General features: G+C 39.0%; 1 protein-coding gene across 34 annotated transcripts in view; it reads right to left on the bottom strand.

Moving 5' to 3' along the window:
- CLASP1 (cytoplasmic linker associated protein 1) overlaps positions 1 to 23,096 on the bottom strand; it is a 258,994-nt gene that overhangs the window by 94,981 nt on the left and 140,917 nt on the right. For all 34 annotated transcript variants that reach the window (XM_087711876.1, XM_087711885.1, XM_087711872.1 and 31 more), the window contains 11 exons: positions 21,278 to 21,430; positions 20,453 to 20,526; positions 19,325 to 19,417; positions 18,641 to 18,786; positions 16,573 to 16,708; positions 14,631 to 14,701; positions 6,271 to 6,330; positions 5,105 to 5,182; positions 4,147 to 4,314; positions 3,754 to 3,803; positions 2,657 to 2,827 (listed from right to left, as the gene is read on the bottom strand). In XM_087711876.1, the coding sequence (XP_087568002.1) occupies positions 2,657 to 2,827; positions 3,754 to 3,803; positions 4,147 to 4,314; positions 5,105 to 5,182; positions 6,271 to 6,330; positions 14,631 to 14,701; positions 16,573 to 16,708; positions 18,641 to 18,786; positions 19,325 to 19,417; positions 20,453 to 20,526; positions 21,278 to 21,430 (1,200 nt within the window). The remainder of the gene's footprint in view (positions 1 to 2,656; positions 2,828 to 3,753; positions 3,804 to 4,146; positions 4,315 to 5,104; positions 5,183 to 6,270; positions 6,331 to 14,630; positions 14,702 to 16,572; positions 16,709 to 18,640; positions 18,787 to 19,324; positions 19,418 to 20,452; positions 20,527 to 21,277; positions 21,431 to 23,096) is intronic.

Below are 23,096 nucleotides of genomic sequence, written 5' to 3'. Positions count from 1 at the left end.
TACATTTTATTAGTAGAAGCTCTCCCTTAGGAAAGTAATTTTTTGTGAATTTTATCTGAATATCTCCGTAACCATATCTGTTCGGTTTCAGGTAGACAGTTAGGAATAGCAATAGCAATAGCAATAGCACTTAGACTTTACAGCCCTAAGCAGTTTATAGTCAGCATATTTCCCCCAACAATCTGGGTCCTCATTTTACCGATCTCGGAAGGATGGAAGGCTGAGTCAACTTTGAGCCGGTGACAATCAAACTGCTGAACTGCAGACAACCAGCAGTCAGCAGAAATAGCCTGCAGTATTGCATTCTAACACTGCGCCACAATGGCTCATAATAACTCCAAGGATAGACAATTGGCTCTTGTAGAAGGTGGTTCTTCTGTCCAGGTGACACTAAAATCAAAATGCTAAGTAGAGAAACAAAATCTGTAGATGAGCTACTGGTGTTACTAATCTCATGTGGTGCTTGAATTAACTAAAATAGAAAGATCTAATACTAAGAGGGATGTTATCATAGCAGAACTTCAGTTTCTTTTCTAATCAGGTGATGAAAGTAAGCTTCTTCTAGAAATGCAAAGACTATCAAATACTGCATATTATCAACAAAACTGACCTTAATATTTCTCTTTTGAAGCATCTCTCTCCTAGGTACTCTGTGAACAACCTCAGATCTAGTTTAACCCTTACGCCTCCATTTACTTTGGAAAATAAATTCCAGATTTGTGGAATTTTACACTTGTTCTGTTGCACTGATTTACAGAAGACGCTGGTAGTCTTAAGAAAATCCTGTTATTTTGACACTGTTAAATGGTGATGCTTCTTCCCTATCATATAAATGAATGCTAGTAGTCTGTAGTTGATGTTTTCTTCTGACCTCTGGTTTTTTTGGAAGAGCAAAGAATAGATTTACCTGAGGACCTGCATTTTTAGACTATCTAGGTCTGGTTACTCCTTTAAACCATCTGAGCAGATTGGGCAAAAGAATAAGATCTATACATTTAAATTTATCCTTTCCTGAATTAGGAAACTCTTATTTTTTTGTTTCTACTAAGACAATATCAACAGTTTTCTTAAAGAGTTTTTTTTTTAACTATAAGCTTCCCTACCTCCAAAATTTTAGGATTAGAAGAGATTTTAAACTATTATGACAAGCTCTGTCTAACAGTTTCCCTCTTTAAAAACAGCACTTGTGGCATTTATTTTTCTGGCCTTTTTTCTAAGAGAAATTCTCAGGGGAGGGGAAATTCGAGAACCTGTGAGAATTGGAAAGAGGATGAATTTGGAAGGACCACAGAAAGAATTCCTTGATTTATAAACTCCTTTCTTACCGTTGTTGGAATCAGAACCTCTTCTCTCCTTTATTTTGCACTTTTTGACCAGGGATGGGATATGAACCTGCTCTTGTATGACTGTTGTGTTTTTAATGATGTATTGTTTTTCATGATTGTGACTTGTTTGTCCTCCCTCCCCTTGAGTTGTGAGCCGCCCTGAGTCCCCCCAGGGAAAAAGGGCGGCATATAAATAAAGCATCTCAATCTCAATCTCTTTTTTTTTTTTTTTGGCTGCAGAATGTTCACAGCCTCAGAAATCTTTTAATTCACTCCCCAAACACAACCCACTTTTGTTGGGAGAATCAGGCCTTGGAGATCAGTCTGAGAGACAGGATAATTCTTCCCCTTAGAGTTTTTAACTGAAGATTAGACTCTGTCTGTTTTCTCCACAAGAAGGTACCGCCCATAAAGGCAAAATATCACCTGGGGTGGGGGTCTCAGGAGAACTATATATTTGTGCTGAAAATAGCTTTGTATGGTATCTCAAATTTCAGTAAACCTAGGATATAGTTTTTCATGCTGGTACAACTCATATTTAGAAAATGCCAGTGGTGCAAGAGGCACCATTGCTACATACTGCAGTGATGTCTCATTAGTGGTGTTCAAACACCATGTTGCCATTGATATAATCACCAAGCTATAAGAATAGCTTCTTACAAAAGTAGTTATTGTCTTTTAACTAAATTAAGACTTTGTTAATGTCAGACACCAATAGAAATTATCAATGAGGTGGCCATAAACAATAAGCAATACAAATGTGTTGTTGACATATATTCGATTGAATCTATTTGCTTTTTGTAATACATATTTTTATTCTTGGATTAGATAGTGAGTTCAAATGAACTTTTTTCTGAAAATGAAAAAGGATAGGATATTTCCCATTTTATGCCTACTGCAGTTTTTAAACAAACGTTTACTTCAGATTATGATGTTCCTGAATTATTAAATAATTCTGAAGTCTTGCTAGGGAATTCTAATAAACACCACCAATAATACCTTTCCCCTCAAAATTCATGGTTACTTTAGAAAACTAAGTTAGTTAGTTATCTAAAAGTTATTAAACAGTGTTTACTGCATTTGTTCCACATGCTATATGCCATCTGATGTCACATAGGGCACAAAAGTTTCATTTTGGATTATTGTATTGGGGGACCCCAACCACTGAGGCTTGTAAATCCTGATTTATGGATGCAGTGCAATATGTGGGCTTAGCCCAGAATTGCTTTTCAAACCACATTCCTCTTTAAAACTACATTCCTTAAAACAAAATTTCCCTCCTACTCCTGATTAGCTGTGTATCTTCTTTGTAAAAAATAAAATACACCTACCAAGAGATGCATATGAGCCTGGAGGTAGGGCTGCAGCAGAACTGAAGGGGGAATCTGAACCAGAAGATGTTACTTTGGATTTGGCACTGGCTGCTGCATTCACATCAATGTCACTGCGAGAACGCTGGAGAGACCCTGATGTTGACGCAGATTTCACACTAATTCCAGAAGCTTTAAGGAAAGAGAAAAATCAGAGTTATAGATAAATCCATCCCAGAATATTCTTTCAATTCATTCTGAACAAAGAGGAAATATTCTGAACTTATGTTTAAGCACATACATATTTAAGCCTAATAAAAATGTAATTTCAAAATAATAATTTCTGGTGAATTTCTGGTGGTAAATGCAATCAAAGGCATTTCCAAAATTCAGCATATTCCAACATCATCTTTCAACAATTTGGAAACTCACAACACCATCATAAATCCTCAGTTTACCATTGTAAAAATGTATTTTATTTGACAGACATTTGGAGCCCAAACAGACATTTTATACTTTGCATAGCACAGTTCTTTCTCCACAGCACATTATGAATTTATGGCAGGCAAGCCACTGACCTACTTCATGTCCCATATTTTGCTTGATAGGGCTATGCTCAACAAGTATTGGGATTTTTGATCTCTATTGGTTACTATCAGATACCCTCTGCTGTTTATGACTGTAGTAAACAGCAAGCATTAGGTAGGGATTAGTACAACCGTGCTGGACACAACTTTTCTAATCAAATGTTGCATTTCAATCTTAAAATAACATTTATCATACATATAAAGAATATTTTCAGAATTCATATATACCTTCCATATCTTAGAATTTGCTTTCAGTATTTTGTCACCATTGTCTATCATTACAGACAAGAACAAAGTTTGCTTAAGAATAAAGTAATTCATATTTCAATATTTCTTCCCAGTGGTTTAAATGTAAAGTATTCAGCCATCTTATATTTAGAACCATTCTATTTTAGATTCAATTGTTTAATTTACAAAACTAACGTGCAAAACTAATAAAGCAATATGAGTAAAAATTACTTTATTTTGCAAGAAGGAGAGAGAGAGCTTATTCTGCCTTACATCTGACCATTTCTTCTCTTGGCTTCTTACCTCGTGAAGTAGTGCTTCCAGTTGGGCTTCTTTTGGTAGACAATGGACGGCTAAAAAGGAATAGAATTAATGGATTTCATTCCAGAATGAATTTTATCTTAACTATTAACTCACTCTTTATCAACATTAATGAATTATTCTATATTATTTGTATTTATACTTTTCTACATTAATGCACTTTGAATTTTCCTACAAAAATGCTGTACAGAAACAAAAATAAAGAAGGAAGCAAAATCAGTTTTAGACTCTATGTAAGTGTAAAATACTTACTTTTATATTCACAAAAATAACAATTCCCAAAATGAAAAGGCTCTAATTTATAGATGAGGAAGGGATAACTTGAAGGTATTAAGTTCATCCAATAGCAATACATTAGTGGAAGGGAAGGCTTACTTGAGACTCTCCTGGGAACTAGAAGAGGAGCGATCTGACTGAGGCAGAGACACTATGCTATCAGAATTCTTCAAGTGAGATTGCAGGGCTTTTTGGTATGAGGATTCCAGTGAATTAAACAAATGTTCCGCTTCTCGGCTAAAATGATTGTGGAAGCTCCAGTAACACCTGAAAATAAAAGTTTAAACTGATCATTGAACAGTATACTAGTGTGTCAGATTCTAACTGTTCAGAGAGACCTAATAAATTTTAAGAAAAAAATTGGAAAACATAGCAGAAAAAATCAATTGTATAATAGTGACAAGCCTATTTATTTTCATATATATTATTTGGGTTTCCAAACATTGTTTAAAGGAATTTAACATTTTGATAGGAAAGTGACTGCAGGAACTGAAAAATTTGGGATGAATGCATTTTCCATTACAAAATAAATAAATAAAGAAGTGAGCACATTACAAGCTTAAATAAGCTTCCACTTTGCCATTAGTTATTGATATTTTGAACGTAGAAATAGGTGGATTTCTCTTCTATGTTAAATTAAACCAAGTTCTAAATTCCAAAGTGGGAACAGAATATCAAAAATCCTATAGAATGCAAAAGCCTGAACTTTCAGGAGTACTAAGCAATGAAAATGTTGAAATCAAGATTTTTCTTTCCAAATTCCCACATTAATTTTCTGAACAAACCATATCAAATAGAGCCAAAATAATGACTAGTTTTAGTTGGCTTATGCAGAAAAAAGTTCCAATGAATCTGATGGCATTTACTTTGAAGTACCTCAGTAAAACACTTAGAATCACTAGTAAGCATAGCATGGTCCATTTCCTGAGTTCTTAATGGTCTGGTCCTGTTCTTTCCTTGGAATATGAGTTACTGGATGAATTTTCAGCTGAACAGCATTATAAAGCCTGTGATTATTGATGCACTAAACAATGAAAGCAAAAATATGCCCACTTACTTTCTGGCTTTTATCCGTGCTTCGGAGTCAGCATCATGAATTCCTTTCTTGATGGTTTCAGCCAATACTGATACATGTCTGAAATTAGAACACATCACTATTTACCTTGTCAGAAGAAGGAGAGAAGAAACAATCTTCCAACATTACATTTGGAATTCAAAGGACGTTTATCCACTTGGCCAGAATTTGAAAGAACTGGATACACAATATCCTTTTGGAAGTGTTTGTTTGTACCAGTGAGCTTTATTGCATTTCATTCTCGTTTATAAAAAATACCAAGAAACATTCCTTGGAGGTCATTGTTTTGTATGTGGAAACCACAGAAGCATGGAGAGACTAAAGCACATTAAGATGCTAAAGCCATACAAGAACGTAATCGAGTGGCTATAAACCAAATGTTTGATCTACACAGAAGGGTTTCTGCAACACCAACTTGCTAAGCTTATGTGGGTCAACAAAAATATTCCCATTTGAGGCCACTTTCTGTAACTATTTCCTTACACCCTGAATGTCTTTGCCTTTTGCTTACCCAAAGACAATCACTATTTTCCCCCCAGTGGCCAGAGTGATATCACTCAAGGGTTTTTAAGTAGAAAGGTAAGACAAACATTCTTTAAGTAAATACCTATACAAACAAAAAGGTTCATTTAAAATTTTACCCCCAAAAAGTTTATTTTAAAGAGACACTTTTAAAAATAAAAAGATTAAAAATTATTTCCACCTCCTCTGCTCATCTTTCCTGCACATGCATTTATTTAAGCATTTTACCCCATTCTTCAGCTTGAGAAGTCTTCAAGGGCAGCTTATTAAAATCCACAAAAACAAAAGAGAGCCTGCCCATAGGCTGTAAAAGCTCAAATGTGGCCCGAATGAAGGATGAAAGAAGGGCGAAACTAAGCAATCAAAATGAAATCACTAATTTGTGCAAGTCACATAGCAGTTCTTATATGGAGCAGTTAGGCTGGAAACAGTTCAGACACTAGTCAGGCAAAAGAAACTGGTCGCCCCCCCCCCCCCCCCCCGGGTCTCTATTTATTGCTCTGCTGGAGTCAGAGGGAATGTCTGCCTGTCTTTGCAAGGGCAGGAGAGAAAGGAGCCCCGGACCACAACCGCCCCAATGCAGCCAGAGGAGCAGTATGTGACATATCATAATGTTTGTATCTTACCTTTCCAGGGAGTGTGTCTGCCATTCCTGCAAAACTAAATCTAAAAATTCAAAACACCGCCTGAGAGAGAAAAAAGGTAATTGTCCTTAATATTGTCCCTCAATGACAACTTGCTTAACATCAAAGAAGTAGCTAGACATGAAAAAGTGATTTCAAAAGTATCTTGAGGAATCCTGTACTCAGGCTACTAAATAAAAACTTTAAAGAAAATCATGTGCTTCTAGTCAGGCTTATTAGGTCTTATGACATTGACATGAACAGAGAGGGAGGGGGTGTCAGAAATGTTCAAACGATGGCTGTGACCATGCAATTGAGGCACCGCTCTTTTTGACTTATGCCACATGACATACATAAAAGGGCCGAGGCTTCAATTATGCTGTTAAGGCCATCTTTTTGTTTTATTTTATCTAATGTTCAGTTTCATGGCTGTAGTCAAGAACTGCAGTCTTCTGTGTGTCGGCATAGTACAGATAGCTTCAACCTGTGTCAGACATGGGGCCACAATGTTCATTGCTAAGCAGTGTGGTCATCAACCATGACTGCATCATTTAATGATGGCAATTCCTTGCGATCGTTGTCCTAACCAAATCCCATGGCATTAGGCGAAGCAACTTCCAAGGCCAGCAGGCAGGTGGGTGGGAGTCAGAGAAAGGGGGGTGGGGGGTAGGGCAAAGCCGCCCTATGTCTGCCAGCGCCGGGGCTTCGGCGGGGCTTTCGGAAAGCCACGCCAAAACCCCGGCGCAGCTTTCCGCCATAGAACGGAATGCATCCCGCTCTATGGCGAGCACGGTGGCATGGCTTTAAAGTCCTGGTGCCGTGCCCGCCATAGAGTGGGATGCGTCCCGCTCTATGGCAGGCGCGGCGGCATGGCTTTAAAAAATAAAAAAATAAAGTGCCAGCCCGCACGCCAGCAGAGGCGGGTAAAACACACACACACACACACACACACACACACACACACACAATTACTTATAATAATACAAATTACAATTACTTACAAATTACAATAATTTTGAATTCCTCCCCCCTCCCTCCGACCCACATACCTTTTCCAGCTGTTTCACAGAGGATTTCAATTCTCCTCTTGTCTGCCATGATGAAAATGCAAAAAATGTAAAAAGAAAAAGGCAAGAGCTGCTGGTCAGGCTAGATTAGCTGCTGCCAGAGCCTCCAATGGATGACTCTGCTTAACTGTTTAAAAAAAAGCCACTAAAAAAAGTGCCCTTTACAGGAGGAGGCGAGAGAACCACGTGCTTCATCTACATAAGGAATATTTCGCCTTTTAACCCTTGCTTAACTCTGCTCAAGTGATCATAAAGAGAGACTAAATGAGGCACGTGGTTCTCTCACCTCCTCCTGTAGAGGGTACTTTTTTTAGAAGCTTTTTTAAACAGTTAAGCACTAAGCAGAGTCATCCACTGTGACTCTGGCAGCAAATACCTCAGCCTTTTTCCTTTTATTATTTTTTTTCTTTTCATGATGACAGTGGTGAGGCCCTGCCTCCCCTGACTGCACGTCACTGGGTAGGGGATGGGTGCTAGGGGTGCCTAAGAGATAGGGAATGGGTTGGAGAAGATGAGTGATGGTAGAAGAGGGTCAGGGAGAGTGTGCTGGGGTGCAGAAGCAGCCAATGCAAGACAAACAGAGGTGGGAAGTGTGCAGTTGGGAGAAACATACCCCAGTGATTTGCTATCTTCCCTGACAGCTTTTCCACTCACTTTTTAGGGAAGTAAGGAGGGGAAATTGCAAATAGCAATCACATAATTGTGGGGCACTACAACTGGCTGTCAAGTATCCAGATTGGAATTGCGTGACTGCAAGGGACTCTATGATAGCTGGAACTAAAGGCTGGTCATAACCACTATTTATTCAGCTCCCCTGTCAGTTCAAACACTTAATGAATGGTCATATATGAAAGAATGCCTGTATTAAATTATTGTCTTAATATCAGAAGCTCTTTGTAATTGCTCAGAATTTTTTTTATCATGTTACTCTTTTTAATTTTCATTACTTTCCAGTATTCCAACCGTAAAAACATTTTTTGTAATTTCTGTTTAGTTACAATTAAAGATTTCTCAAGAGATAATCACAATTGAACATGGTTATTGCTCAATTATTTAGTATGCAATCATTTACTAAAAGGTCAATGAGGACTGAATTCCTTTCTTCATAAATAATTTAGTTTATCTGTTAGTAAATTTTATATTTAAGTAAATCGGGCTCTGTTTCCTGGTAAGTATTTACTTATAAATAAGTAGTTGCCTTTTTTTAAAAAAATTGAAATGCATTGAATGAATGAGAGTGACAGCAGATATCATAACACACAACTCTGGAATTTTAGTCTGGAACTAAATATTTCTAATGCTACATAACCTGGCACTTTTCTACTTTAATGTGCTTTTTGATACAAACTTGTTGCAAACAAGTGACAAAGAATAACAACTAGCAGGTTTTACCCCATGCCCCAAGAACATTCTGAATCAGTTGGGGAGTATCTAAAAATTCCACAAATTTCCTACTGAGCAATTCAGTGCTCAGTAAGAAATCAAAAAGCGTAACAAATGAAATTAGACCTATTTTAGGGTAAAAGCAGAGGATGCACCAAAACAACCCCAGTAGGAAGTCTGAGAATTGCAAAACAACAGTAAATAGGATATGTGTCAGGTTCCGAAGGGTTAATGAAAACAGCCAAACACAGAAATTGTTTGTAAATGCAATTTGTATTCTTCCTCCGGCACGAACTGACCAACAAAGCACTAAGGCAATGAATAAATTGTCAGAACTGCCACCCAGTGCTCCCCACCACCTTTTATAGTTAGTTAGTAATTAAGATAACCTGTACCCCGCGCGTACGGACACCCATCCCCTCATAATCCAGAACGAAAACCACCCGGAAATTAATCGTGGATTGTTGTCAGTCAGTTATCACTAGCTTTGTAGATTTACTCAGCTGTTTGAGGAGGAGTGAAGCCTGGCGAGTCTTGGCAGCTGGCCTGGGTTTCTCCCCTGAATGGCAGCTCCAGGCCTCTGGGCTGGCCGGAGCTGACATCTGGCCCCTACCATGGAGACAGCATTTCGGGAGCTACAAATTACAGTCAGTTAGGAGTCAAAGGACCCCTTCCCCCCCGGTTTTGTGAGATGTCTGCGGTGGAATCTCGCTATCAGGTGGGGCGCCCTACAGTCCTTGCTATGAACCCACAATGCCTCCGACAGTGGATAACCTTTCCATAAAACAAGGTATTGTAACCATCCCCTGTCCCACCTGGTATCTAGTATATCTTGCACTACATAATGCTGCTCCCCATCTACAGTAACCGGGGCTGGCTGCCGTAGCAGGTCTCCTCTGATATCAGATGCCTGAACTGATTGGAGCAGGCTGCAGTGGAAGACTGGATGTGTTTTCCCCAGTAGAGGAGGAGTCTTAGCTGCACTGTGACTGGGTTAATAACTCACACAATTGGGAAAGGCCCAACGAATTTAGGCCCGAGTTTCTTACATAGCAACGGCAGCCTGATATATTTAGTGGAGAGGTATACCCTCTGGCCTACGTGGAAAGGTCCTTGCGCCTTCCACTCTTTTTATATGTGGCATCCCTCACCACTTTCCAAACTTTTTGCATCCGGGCTATCCACTCCTGCGAGGTGGTGTCATCTGGGCGCACCTGAGGACACTCCGGAATTGGGACGAACTTCTGCCTTGTAGCCACATGAAATGAGGTAAACCCCGTACTTTTGTGCACTGCATTGTTATGTGCAACCTCTGCAAAGGGAAGGAGTTGAGCCCAATCAGTCTGTTGGTACTGGATGTAACATCTTAAGTAGCGCTCCATCATCATGTTTACTCTCTGCAGCACAATTAGTCGCGGGGTGGAAGGCTGTACTAAGTCCCTGTGAAGACCCCACCATTGCCACGAATCTGTGCCGGAACCGGGCAGTGAATTGCACTCCCCTGTCTGAAATTATCCTTTTGGGGATGCCATGGATTCTATAGACATGGGTAATGTTGTGGCCCAACAGCGGCCGGCTGAGCAGTTGGTGGAATCTGACAGCGATGAACACTATGGGCCTGCCCTGGAGGCTGAGGAATACTCTGGGGGGTTTTCGGAGTCAGAGCAGGGACTAGAGAGGCCTCTTGGCCACCAGATGGGAGCAGTGAGGAAGAACAGAGGGAGGCTGTCCCTGATGTACGTATGCATGGGGCTAAGAGGAGGAGGGAGCAGCTTTGGAAAAAGGCTCACAGAAGGAAATAGGAACAGGTGGCTACTGATTGGCCCCTCCTGGAGAGCTTATAGGTGGGGCGACGGGAGGGGAATTTTGCAGGAAACAGCAGTTTACTAATCCAGGCGTAGTGAAAGATTGGGAGAATTTCTTGAGTTCAAGCCTTGTTTTCATGGAGATAATTTTCTGGGCTCCTAGCCAAGGGGTTGCTTATCTCCCTCCTTAGTTGTGGCAGACAGCCAAGTTTGCGTCAGTATATATTAGATGCTTGGGACAGAACAGGTAATAAACAGTTTGGCCAGCTTCCTAGCAGATGGAAGGCCGGTACATGCTACACAATGAGCTTGCTTGGAGAACAGGTTTATTATCGTCCAAATGACCTTGTTCCCTTGGCTGTCTGGTAAATCCACAATGAAGTCCATGGCTATTGGTTCCCATGGCCGAATTGGATCTGCCACCTGCTGTAAAAGTCCAGGAGGCCGGCCAGACCAGGCGTTCATGGTAGTGCAAACAACACAACTCCTTACATATTCCTCTATGTCTCTCTTCATGTGAGGCCATCAGAACTGGCGATTTATTAAATGCAGAATCTTGAGGAACCCAAAATGTCCAGCTGAGCGGACATCATAGCAGCACCGCAGCACGGCTACCCGTACCACTTGGTACATATAACTTCGACCCCTTCCAGTCAAAGCCCTCTCGCTGTGTTAATGAAGTTTGATTTTCTTTAAACCACTGCTCCATTGGGAGTGCTGCTTTGATTGGTCTTTCCCCTGGGCATACAAGCTTGGTGCCGGTGGGGCCTGTTGAGTGGCTAACACCCTAGGCTGTGAGGTCGGGATAATAGCCTGCACTAAATCCTCCCTTTTATTATGATACTGTGGTTTGCAAGAGAGGGCATCGGCTAAGAAGTTCTTGCTCCCTGGTATATATTTTAATTGGAAGTTGAATCGCTGAAAATACAAGGCCCCTCTAACTTGTTTTGGCGACAATCTTGGTGGGGTTTGGAGGGCCTCCAAATTCTTGTGGTCCATCCAGACCTCGAAGGATATCCCTCCCACTTCTAGTAAATGGCGCCACGTCAACAGGGCCCACCGGACCGCAAACGTCTCCTTCTCCCAAATGGGCCAGTTGCGTTCGGTCCCTGTCAACTTCCTCGAGATGTAGGCAGATGGCTGCAGGACTCCTTTATTGTTATTTTGTAAGAGGACTGCGGCCAGTGCCACATCACTGGTGTCTGCCTGAATCACAAATGGCTTAGTGGGCTCTGGATATTTTAGTACCGACTCTTGTGCAAATAAGGACTTCAGAAGCTTAAATGCTTGCTGACACAGTGTTGTCCACACAACTGGGCTTCCCGGTCGAGGGTTTGTCGTGAGATGTTTTGTGTGTAAGAGGTCGGTCAGTGGAAAGGCCATTTGAGCAAAGGACGAGATGAACTGGCGATAGAAATTGGCAAACCCTAAAAAACTCTGCAACTGCTTGCAGGTTTGGGGAGCCTGCCAATCCAACACCGCCTTTACCTTCACGGGGTCCATCTCCACCCCGTTAGGTGAAATATGGAACCCAAGGTAATCCAGCTGTGTCCTGTGGAATTCACATTTAGACAATTTGATGTATAAATGTGCGTCCAGCAGCTTTTTAAGCACTTGACGTACAAGAATTACATGTTCCTCCATGGTTTTTGGTATATATAAGAATATCATCTAAATAGACGAGTACCCCTTGATTCTGATGTTCATGCAGCACTTCGTTAATTAGCTGCATGAACATTGCTGGGGCTCCTTGCAGTTCAAAGGGCATAACCCGGAACTGGTAACTGCTTAGAGAACAATTAAAGGCTGTTTTCCATTCATCACCAGCCCGAATGCATACCCTATAGTATGCCTCCCTGAGATCTAATTTCGTGAATATGCATCCCTCTGCTAACCTAGCCAGCATGTCCTTCATTAAAGGGACAGGGTACAGATGTTCCACACAGATGTCATTAAGGCCCCGAGAGTCAACACAGAGGAGTAAGCCGCCATCCTTTTTCTCCCGGAAAAGAATGGGGGCAGCCACCCTTGATCTAGCTGGCTGAATAAAGCCTCCTTTTAAATTCTTTTTTATGTATGCCCTCATTTCTGCTAGCTATTGCAGGGTCATAGAATATATTCGGGGCTTTGGCAGTTTAGCCCCAGGGAGTAGTTCCACTGCACAATCTGTGGTGTGGTGAGGGGGCAAAGTATCACATTCCTTTTCGTTGCATACATCTTTTAAGTCTGCATATACCTGAAGGAATCGCTCCTCCCCAGCTATATGTATGACTATTAATCTAAGCAGATTAATTTCAGGGACAAGTGCATACAGCAGCATTATTCTTGGGAATTATCTAGTGTGCATGCATAGTTTTTCTGGGGGGAAACAGCCTCTGGTCAACAGCCAACTTTGTGCAAGATTTACAGATGACAATTTTGAAATACAGTTACAAGAGATGGTATGATTAATACAAATACCAAAGAGGAGCATTAAAGAAAAGAAAAACCCACAGTAGAAAAGAACAACAATGATGATTTGGCGACTGAAGGCTAAAAAATGGAACGGTTGCAAGAACTGGACATGGCTAGTCTAGTGAAGAGAAGGACCAGGAATGACATGATAGAATCTTCCAGTATTTGAGGTGTTGCCACATAGAGGAGAGGGTCAACCTATTGGCCAAGGCACTCGAAGGCCAGACAAGGAACAATGGGTGGAAAATGATCAAAAAGAGATTTAACCTAGAAATAAAGAGAAATTTTCTGACAGTGAGAACAATCAACCAAGGAAACAGTTTGCCTTTGGAAGTTGTGGGTACTTCACCACTGGAAGCTTTCAAGAAGACAATGGGCAGCCATCTGTCAGAAATTGTGTCGAGTCTCCTGCTTGAGCAGGGGTTTGGACTAGACAACCTACAAGGTCCCTTCCGTTATTCTATAACCTGTAGTATTTCTATTTTTCTATTAGCACTGGTAGACAGAGCTGAGTAAATAGAATGGGGCATGGAAGTCAGATATAGCAGATAATTTTATGAGTTGTGAGAATCATACTTTGCTTTGCAGTTACCTGATGTTCCCGAGAGCCAGTTTGGTGACAGTTAAAGGCACCAGGCTAAAAAGCAGGAGACTATGAAGCCTAGTCCTACCTTATGTACAAAGCCAAATGGGTAGCCTTGGGCCAATTGCTCTCCTTCAACCTTAGGAAGAAGGCAAGGGCAAGCCAAAAATGTTGCCAAGAAAACAGCAGGCTGATTAGAGTCCAAAATGACTTAAAAGACATCAAACAAGAAGGGGAAAAAAAGATATTCCCAAAAAGGTTGATCTGAAAATGGTCTCCACCCCCATCAGGGGAAAAGAGACATTTCTTTAAATGTGTGTGGATCAAATACTATTGAGGATTACACTTGTCTGGTCTGCTTAAATCTGCAAGAGTACAGGAAGCAAAAAGGATTGATATTGACAGCTTTTAGTCATTAAGTGCAGTTCCCAATATTTGCATTGTCCAGCTCAGTAATGACAAAGACATGAATTAGAGGATTCTTCACTAAATGGAGATTACAAAAAGGACCTCTTCCACCACATCTGCTCCTGCTGGTCAGAACAGGATGATTGCAAAGTTCAAAAACTAATTAACAATAGCAATCTTTCCATCAATAACTGTAAGGCCAAAGAAAAGAAAAGAAATTCCTATAACTAAATAGTCTTAGAACCAGGGTCCCATCTACCAGCCAATGCCACCTGGCTACCACCCGGGGGAGGGCCTTTTCTGTGGCAGCTCCGGCCCTCTGGAACGAACTTCCCGCAGGGATTCGGACCCTCACCTCTCTCCAGGCCTTCCGAAAAGCCGTCAAAACCTGGCTTTGCCGGCAGGCCTGGGGTTGATGAGTTCCCCTCCCCTCTCGACTTGTGTGGTTGTGTGATTCTTGTTGATTTTAATTTATTTGTATCTTGTTCTGTGTTCCCCTTTTCCCCTTTTGAGTTGTTCGCCGCCCTGAGTCCCTCCCGGAGAAGGGCGGCATACAAATAATAAAATTCAATTCAATTCAATTCAAAATTAATTATTCCATAGAAACATAATTGTTTAAGTAAGTTATAAAGAAGACCATAGATGCCGATCTGCATAACTCACCTTCTCACTGCAACTGATTTGGAGAAACAGTTACTGGTGATGATGGGAATTAGTCTAGGGATGTGTGTATGCTAGGGAATAAAAAAAAAATGTAAAAAGCAATAGCTTAAACAAATTGATTATCAAATTGAAAACACTGAACAGGGCTTGAGAGAGTTCACAAAGATCTGTGGTAGCAGAGCTGGTCTTATCACTCTTTTCTATGGCTATCAAATTCCATTTTTCAAAACAAGCAAATCAATATATTTTTAATGTCCCTGCTATATTGCTAGAAGGAATAGAAAGTTCAAATTTTTAAAAAAGCAAATGGTCTTGGAATATAGTTCTATTTTCATGGCTTCTACATTTTGTTAAATTTGTTTTTCAAATCTGAGGTTAATTCTGATATCAAACCATACTTCCATATAATTTCCAGGGAACAGCATAAAAAGTTATTGCAGTTTTTACCATGTACAAAGCTAATTCAGCATATTTCATGAAAATATAAGGCTTGATAATATTTAATTAAAAACTGAAGGATTACAGTAAATAATTCTTTAAAATGTGCTGCATGCTGTTACAAATTAATTCCCAGAGTTGGCATTTGCAACAGTCACCAAATATGAAAAAATAATCAACCTGCTTACTGAATTTCCAACAATTTTTAAGCGAACCAATTTTCTATTTTAGTAATCAGTACTGATCTTATACTAAATTTTCTCAGTATAAATCTTAACGATTTATATTTTTCTTCCACTGATATTTTGATTGTTGCACATTGATTGTTCTATTTAAATTCTGTGCCTACTAAATCACGCAGACTTGCTCACTTTCTGAATCACACTTTACCAACAATTTTTAAATAAGCCCAATTCTATGTTTTTTAATTTTGCATGTCCAAAATTTTGGTTATCCAAAAAAGATTCTGACTGAATGTTAAATCAAGCTAGAATTTTGCCTTACCAGAAACATACTTTATGCTTAATGCTCTTTGTTGACTATTACTGCCAATGAGATCAATTAAATAACAAATACATGTAGGGTCCTGATCTCTATGTGACCCCAAAACCTAGGATGCAGTTATCAGACATCCTCCCAAAATGAAACTCAAGTTGTAATTTTGAATATGGTAGAAATGAAGTTACTAGATACTAAAGAAATACTTGCTTTAATATAATGATGGGATATTAAAGCCATACATTTAAAAAAATTGAAGCAATTTATATCAGCTAAATCCATCAAATCTACTTTAGATTTTTCTCTTGGCACACCACTGAAAGAATAGTATAGTTATGACCAGTAAAAGGATACTAGCATTGTACTAGATCAATGGAAAAATTTAAAATTTTCACATGCTGTAATTTGCAGCTAAGGCCTAATGAGGACCCGGATTGTTGTTGGGGGCAATATGCTGACTCTGTAAACCGCTTAGAGAGGGCTGAAAGCCCTATGAAGTGGTATATAAGTCTAACTATTGCTATTGCTATTGCTATTAATACTGTTTCCTTGGAACGAACACAGATTTGCTTCTACTTCACATCAAGAAACGTTAAACTAAAAAGCAGCACTGGTAAAATCAAATCTCAATTTAAAACATCTGAATGCAAATTGAAGGTTTGTTTTTAATGCCGAGACAGGCTTTCCATTAAAAATACAATTCTTCAGCAGGTGTGTTCTATTCTTCATTTGTATTTAACATGTAACAAATGTAGAATATATCACTGTCAGACTATTAAAAAACAGTCCAGAGAACACAATTTAATTTCAGCTTTTTGAACTGCCAGTCTGGTAACGTTTGCACAAACACAGATGCAAGGCAAACAGTAAGTGAATCTCTCATGCTGACTACAAGGCCTATTTAAGATTCTGGGCAAGACTGATTTTCATGTTCATTATATCCCTCTGCTGCTTTCATCAGGAGTACATGGGAGAACAATTTGTATCTGAATTGAGCAATACTCACTCGAATAATTAATCTCACAGCTACTACGCCAGAAGTGGCCATGATTTTGGCACTGTTGGGAATGAGATTAAAGATTGTTGGCATGATGGCTTCTGCCCCATGGTCAAACTTGTTACCCAATACCGATGACAAATGTCTGAAATACAACAAGAAAACAGATTGTAATAGTGAAAGAGCAGGGTAGGCCAAGATGCAGTTATGCAAGGCTATTATATTCAATTAACAATAAATTATAAACACAGTCTGTGTGTTAACAAAGTATTCTCACTTTTCTTTCCAACACATGATATGATGGTCAGTTTTCACAAGAAATCAGTCTGGAGTAGATCACTGTGAAGTTATTAGGGAAAGGCTAAAGGATACTATTAAACTGCTGATCAGTTGGTCAGACCTTCTCTTCTGCTTTCCACCTCGCCTGTCATTTGTAAATTTTAGAGCTGCTATTAACAAGCCCTCTTGCCCTCTGCTTAAAATCAGTCCTTCCAGCAAACTGCAGTACAGAATGAAAGTGCCAGGGCAAATGAAATACCTGAACTTTCACCCTGAACTCTGATTGAACCTAGACAAAGTATTCAATCCTATAAAATAAGATTTAAGGCACGTTTTCAGACATTTAAGGCAGAAACTACCATTGAATTATTGAAACAATGGTTACAAAAATACCTTTTTCAAAGTTTCAATACACATTTCTCAATTATAACAATGAGAGGACAGAGAAGAGAATGTTTGGTTTATCTGAAAATACTTGTGATTAAATTGTTTTTCATCTTCCCATTTCTATAGAAATGCAAGCTATCACATTATTTAAATATATATTTGTTGTGGCATCTATCCATAGGTTTTTCTTTAACAACCAAGTTAACCATTCATAAACAAAAACTGCTGAAAATAATTAACAAACAACTACAATCCCATATTCCCTATCTGAAGAACAATGAGAGTAGCTTCTGAATAAACATGCCAAATGTAAAATGTTACCTGCACTAAGTAACCAAGATGTAGATATATACAGGGGGCAAGAAAGCAGGCCTTTTCACTTGCATAATTCTTATTAAGTCCTTTTTTCACAGGTGTGTGATACAGGTTATTCATACTATCAATATCAGGGTAGACAATCACTGTAGCACAAAGGACATATCTGACATGAAGCCAGAATCACTGACATGCTTATTTGTAAATATATTCATAAACTAACAGTATTTAAGAACAGCAGAGATGGATTTCTCTCTCCCAGCAATCCTACTACTTATCTGAGACAGGGAAATGGCTTTTCCACTACTAAAATACACAAGAGTTACAAATTAGGGATTTATGACCTAATAATTCTTTCTGTAAGAAAAATATTTTTTTTCAGTTTCATGATTAAGATAAACAGATACAGAAATGCCAAGTTGTCCAGAAATGAGAATGATATAAAGACATGATTTACACTGAAAATGAGAAGTTCTTAGTAACAACTTCCTCCACTACTCCTCAATTCGCAAATATTTGCTATACTGTACTTTGTTTTCTGTCTACTATTTGTTTACTAGTTCTTTTCTCCCGGGGTTGACTGAAGGCAGGTAAGAAAAATATGCCCCACCAAGAAAATTGCCATTTGTCTCCTCCCTCAAAGTAATCCAGGCAGAAATAATTTCTCTAATAAATTGACTGCTGGCAGTGCCATCAAAGAGGCTATCCTCATGAATATGAGTACATAGGTTTGTGGGTGAAGGATTCAGAGACCATTTCATGGAAGTCAGAAGACCCAATCTAACCCATCCTATCAATGTTAAAGAGTACCCCATTATGTGGTATTAACACAAATCATATGGGCATATACCACAGGAACTAAGCATAAGGGTTTCCATTTTCACATAAGGCAGGTTCCAGTCTCCCCTTCATCAGAAAAAACAGAAACCAAACTCTGTCATTCTCATAAATCAGAGTGACAAAGATTTACAGCAAGGAGTGACCCTTAATAATTTAACAAAGTGTCCTTTCACTCTCCTACCTCAGAAGAAGTTGATCAGAGGAAAAATATGTTGTAGTTTCACCCAATTTAGAATACGTAGATTGTGTTCCTTACCCTAATGTGATACAAGCTTCTCGCACTACCTGGGACCTCAAGTCTTTAGCAGATAATTTGAAGGCTCCATCAAGCAAGCGTAGATGTTGGAAGAAGGTATCATACTCAGCAGCTCCAGCCAATAATAAAGACCGGATTTTTTTCAGCTGTTGAACAAAAATATAGAAAGGAAAATTATTTTATGATAACTATTTTATCAGTTATCATCAGCAGAGTAGATATGTCAGTGATAAAATTGTATTATTTGTATTTTCCATTTCAGTTAAGCCTCCAAATAGGGTACAGTAGTAAGCTAAAATCCAAGCATCTTAAAACCCTAACATATATATTTAAAACAACTTTAAAAAATAAAATTGAGTTCTAGGTTGATTTAACCAATTTTGAAGCACACTTAAAGAGAAAGGCAACTTCTTATAACATGAGGCCTACCAAAAAGAAAGTGATCTTGTTCAAAGTTCCCTCTATAGCTCTGAAAACTAAGCATTCACAATTCTTGCTTAGTTTTTATTATTTTTAACAGGAAATAAGAATTTTCAGGATGTCTTGAACATAAGAAACTTCCAATTTGCAGAAATATACAGACACAGTAGAGTTTATCCAATCTTCTACGATATCACACAATGTAAAGTCTCATGCCAGGTAAGTTACATTGCAAGAACAGTTCATATAGAATCAAATGCTTACTGCAGCTACTCTCTGTTCCCAATCATGTTTATCATCAGACAAGATTTCTCTGATTTTGTTTATGGATTCTTCAAAGTCTCGGCTAGAATAAATCTGTAAAGAAAACATAAAAACTATTTTACTAAGCTAGAAGAATTCACTGAACTATAAGAAATTATCTCTGCCTCATCACAAATCTTCTGTATACCTCCAAATATGTATTAGATGGTTAGGAGGATAGGATGCTAGAGCTAGCAAGTGTGTGCCAGAAATAGAGACACAACTTTTCTGGTTCAGGTGATCCACCGGCTGCAGGCCAAGTTAAGGGGCCTCTTGCACCTCAAAAATAATAAGACCGCCCCAAAAATAAGGCCAAACGTTTATTTCGGGGGTCAAAAGAAAATAAGACCCCCGTCTTATTTTCTGGGAAACATGGTAGGAACTTCTTTTATTTACCAATGATTGGTTTTTAATATTTTAAATGGTTTGGTTTTATAGTTTTAAATGTAATTTTATGTTTCTTTCGTTGTTCGATTGGGAACTGCGCAGTTGAACAATGGGCGTCTCTATAAATGTTTTAAATAAATAAATAAAATGTCCCATTTTTACTGCAGCATCCTGTTTATCTTTCATGTAGTCCAAAGGGAACTCCTCTTGTGCAGATGGAGATAGGATGGAATTACAAAGAAAAGAAGGGATCCAAGAAAAACAACTCTCCATTTGCTGCTTAAGGATGTCTCCACCAGATCAACCCAGTTTCCATTAACAAAAGAAACATATCTCAATGTTATATTCTGTGCATTTTATGCCTCTTGTGAAATGATACCATTACTGTTAAAATCATCCATGACTTAAGATGGTTTGAGATTTAAGAGTATTCCTCATTATACAAGTTTCCTCATCGTTCCATTCTGTTAATTTACCAAACTTCTCATGGCATGTTCTGCTTTACAGTCTCAAAATATCCTGCTGTCCCACTGGCAATATTGAAAAAGAAATGATTTGCCAATCCAATCAACTTTACTATCTTGTCTTTGTCCTTCTCTGTGATGCAAGCAAAAGTTCCATATAGTGTCTTTCTAAAAATGCATTCTACCTCCACCCTTATGTTCTAGTGTTTTATTTCTAACCATACTATGAGCCATTTACCTGAACAGTTGGGACATCTTCAAAAGCTTTAATGAAATCTTCCTCATCAATGGCACCAGCTCCTTCTTTAGTTGCTAGAAAATGCAAGAGGGAGGCAATAATAACAGCGATAAAATACATTTATATAAACTATATGTAAAATAGGTCTTATTGTAGTAAGAGTAAAGAAAAGAAATAGTGAAGCATGCAATGTCTTCAGGAAAAAACTTTAACGAAAAGATTGAAATAATCAAACAAAACAGAATATTACCTGAAAGTGATGAAATTTGTTTTTTCTAAAATGGCGAAGTTTAGAAAAGTTAATATATTTATTTAAATTATTATTTAAATATAATTAAATATAATTATAAATATAATTAATTAAAATTATTTAATTATAAGTAATGTATGTGTATTAATGTATTGATGTATATGTGTATACATTGTGTATACATTCATGTATAATTAATGTAAATGTGATATATTTGACTGGGCTAAAGAATGAATCGGGCAGTTTACAACATTAGTTAGATTGGACTCCCTATTTTTGAAAGCTTTCTGAAAGTACTACTGCAAAGTACAAGTAGTCCTCAACTTACAACACTTCGTTCAGTGACTGTTCAAAGTTACAACAGCACTGAAAAAAGTGACTTATGACCACTTTTCACACAACATTGCCGCATCCCCATGATCATGTGATCAAAATTCAGATACTTAGCAACTGTCTCAAAATAAGTGCACCAAGGGAGTTGTTATGTTCTACTGTTCGAATCATGCATAAAAAATAGAAGGGAAAAAAAAGATTGAAAGAAGTAACGTTTAGGTGTTTGCAAGGGCTTGACCTACCTGGAGTTTTTGCGACTAAAGCTACTGCTCCTACCCTTCGAGCAGTGCCCGTCCCACATTTTCGAGATAATGAGGGAGCCTTTGAAGAGGTTGAGGAACTGGCTGAGGATGGTCGGTTCCCATCCACCGAGTCATCATCATCAAAATGTTTATCTACAAAACACAACATAAAATTCAGAGAATTACTTATAATTCTCATAGCCCATTTTGAAGCAAGTTTGCTCCGCAAATGTGAACAAAAGAAATACATATACCGTATATACTCGAGTATAGGCCAACCCGAATATAAGCCGAGGCACCTAATTTTACCACAAAAAACTGGAAAAGTTATTGACTCGAGTATAAGCCTAGGGTGGGAAATGCAGCAGCTACCGGTAAATTTCAAAAATAAAAATAGATACCAATAATGTTTTTGAATATTTATTTCAAAGAAAAACAGTAAACTAGCGGTGTATTCAATGAAATACTTCACTCACCTCATGATGCTGATGTCCCGCTGTGATGATGATGTCCCGTGCAGCCGCGGGAGCGATGTCCCGCCTCCTATGACACACGGCACAGTGATTCCTATCATTGGATCACTGTACCAGAGGAGGTGGGACATCGCTATGTGGCTGCTTGCCATAACAAGGAGGAGGTGGGACATCGTTGCAGAGCGGCAGGAGGGGGAGGAAGGGGAATCGTAAGACAGCCCTGCATTACATTAGAACGTGAGGAGGGGGGATGGTGCGGTGCGCGCTGCGCGGCAAACTGACACAGAGGGAGGGGAAACTCACAGGGGCACTGGGCCATTCACGAGTGTCACCCAGCGGCATGGCCCCGCCCCTTTCTCTCCTCCATTTCGGGCAAATTTTTCACTGACTCGAGTATAAGCTGAGGCGGCTTTTTTCAGCCCAAAAAGTGGGCTGAAAAACTAGGCTTATACTTGAGTATATACAGTATTACAGGAAGACACAACTTGTTATTCAGTTATATGAACATAGAGACATGTGCCTGCCTGTACCCTGTCACTTAAAACTAACCATACATTATTTTGCTTTTTAATGTCCATTGGAAGACAGGGGGCTTCAGAAGATAACTAAGTAAAAACCGAGTTAAGTCCATGTGTCTGTTATAAATGTAATGCGTAACAACCTTTATGCCTTGGTTCCTTATGTACATTTCCAAATTAGTTTGGTAATTTTCCTTTTTCAAACAAAATAATTGTGGATTTCTATTAAGCATTTTAGTATTTCTATGTTTTGATTTTTTTTTTAAAAAAACCATCTATTTGATTAATGGTTTATATTAATACTGAGTATTACCATATTTTTCAGACTATAAGACACACCAAGATTTTGAAGATGTAAATTTTAAAAAAAGTTTTTGCACACTGCAGGCCTCCCAAACCCTCTGTATGCCTCATTTTTTGTGAAAAACGGGGCATGCAGAGTGTTTGAGAGGTCTGCAAAGTGATCCTGGGGGCTGGGGGAACCGAGCAAAAAACGGCCCATTTTCATGAAAACGGGCCCTTTTTTTGCAAAACAAAAAACAACCCCCCCCCCACAGGGCATGCATAGGTTTTGGGAGGCTTGTATAGTGCTCCTAGGAGCGGGGGGGGGGGAGGCAAAAACATGCAAAAAATGTCCTGTTTTCCGCTCATTTTTGCCTTTCCCAGCCCCCAGGAGCACTTTGCAGGCCTCCCAAAGCCTATCCACATCAATTTTTCTGAAGAGGCTGGGTTTCGGGAGGCCACAAATGCTGTATTCAGTATATAAGATGTACCCAGATTTTCACCCTCTTTTGGGGGGGGGGGAGGAAGGGAAAGGTGTGTTTTATA

The sequence above is a fragment of the Thamnophis sirtalis genome, unplaced genomic scaffold (assembly GCF_051295495.1).
Source record: "Thamnophis sirtalis isolate CommonGarterSnake01/CBP01778 unplaced genomic scaffold, rThaSir2_p1.2 scaffold_1, whole genome shotgun sequence".
NCBI classification, from domain to species: Eukaryota; Metazoa; Chordata; class Lepidosauria; order Squamata; family Natricidae; genus Thamnophis; species Thamnophis sirtalis.
Note: the sequence above shows the minus strand (reverse complement) of the source record. Positions and strands in the feature narration are given on the sequence as shown.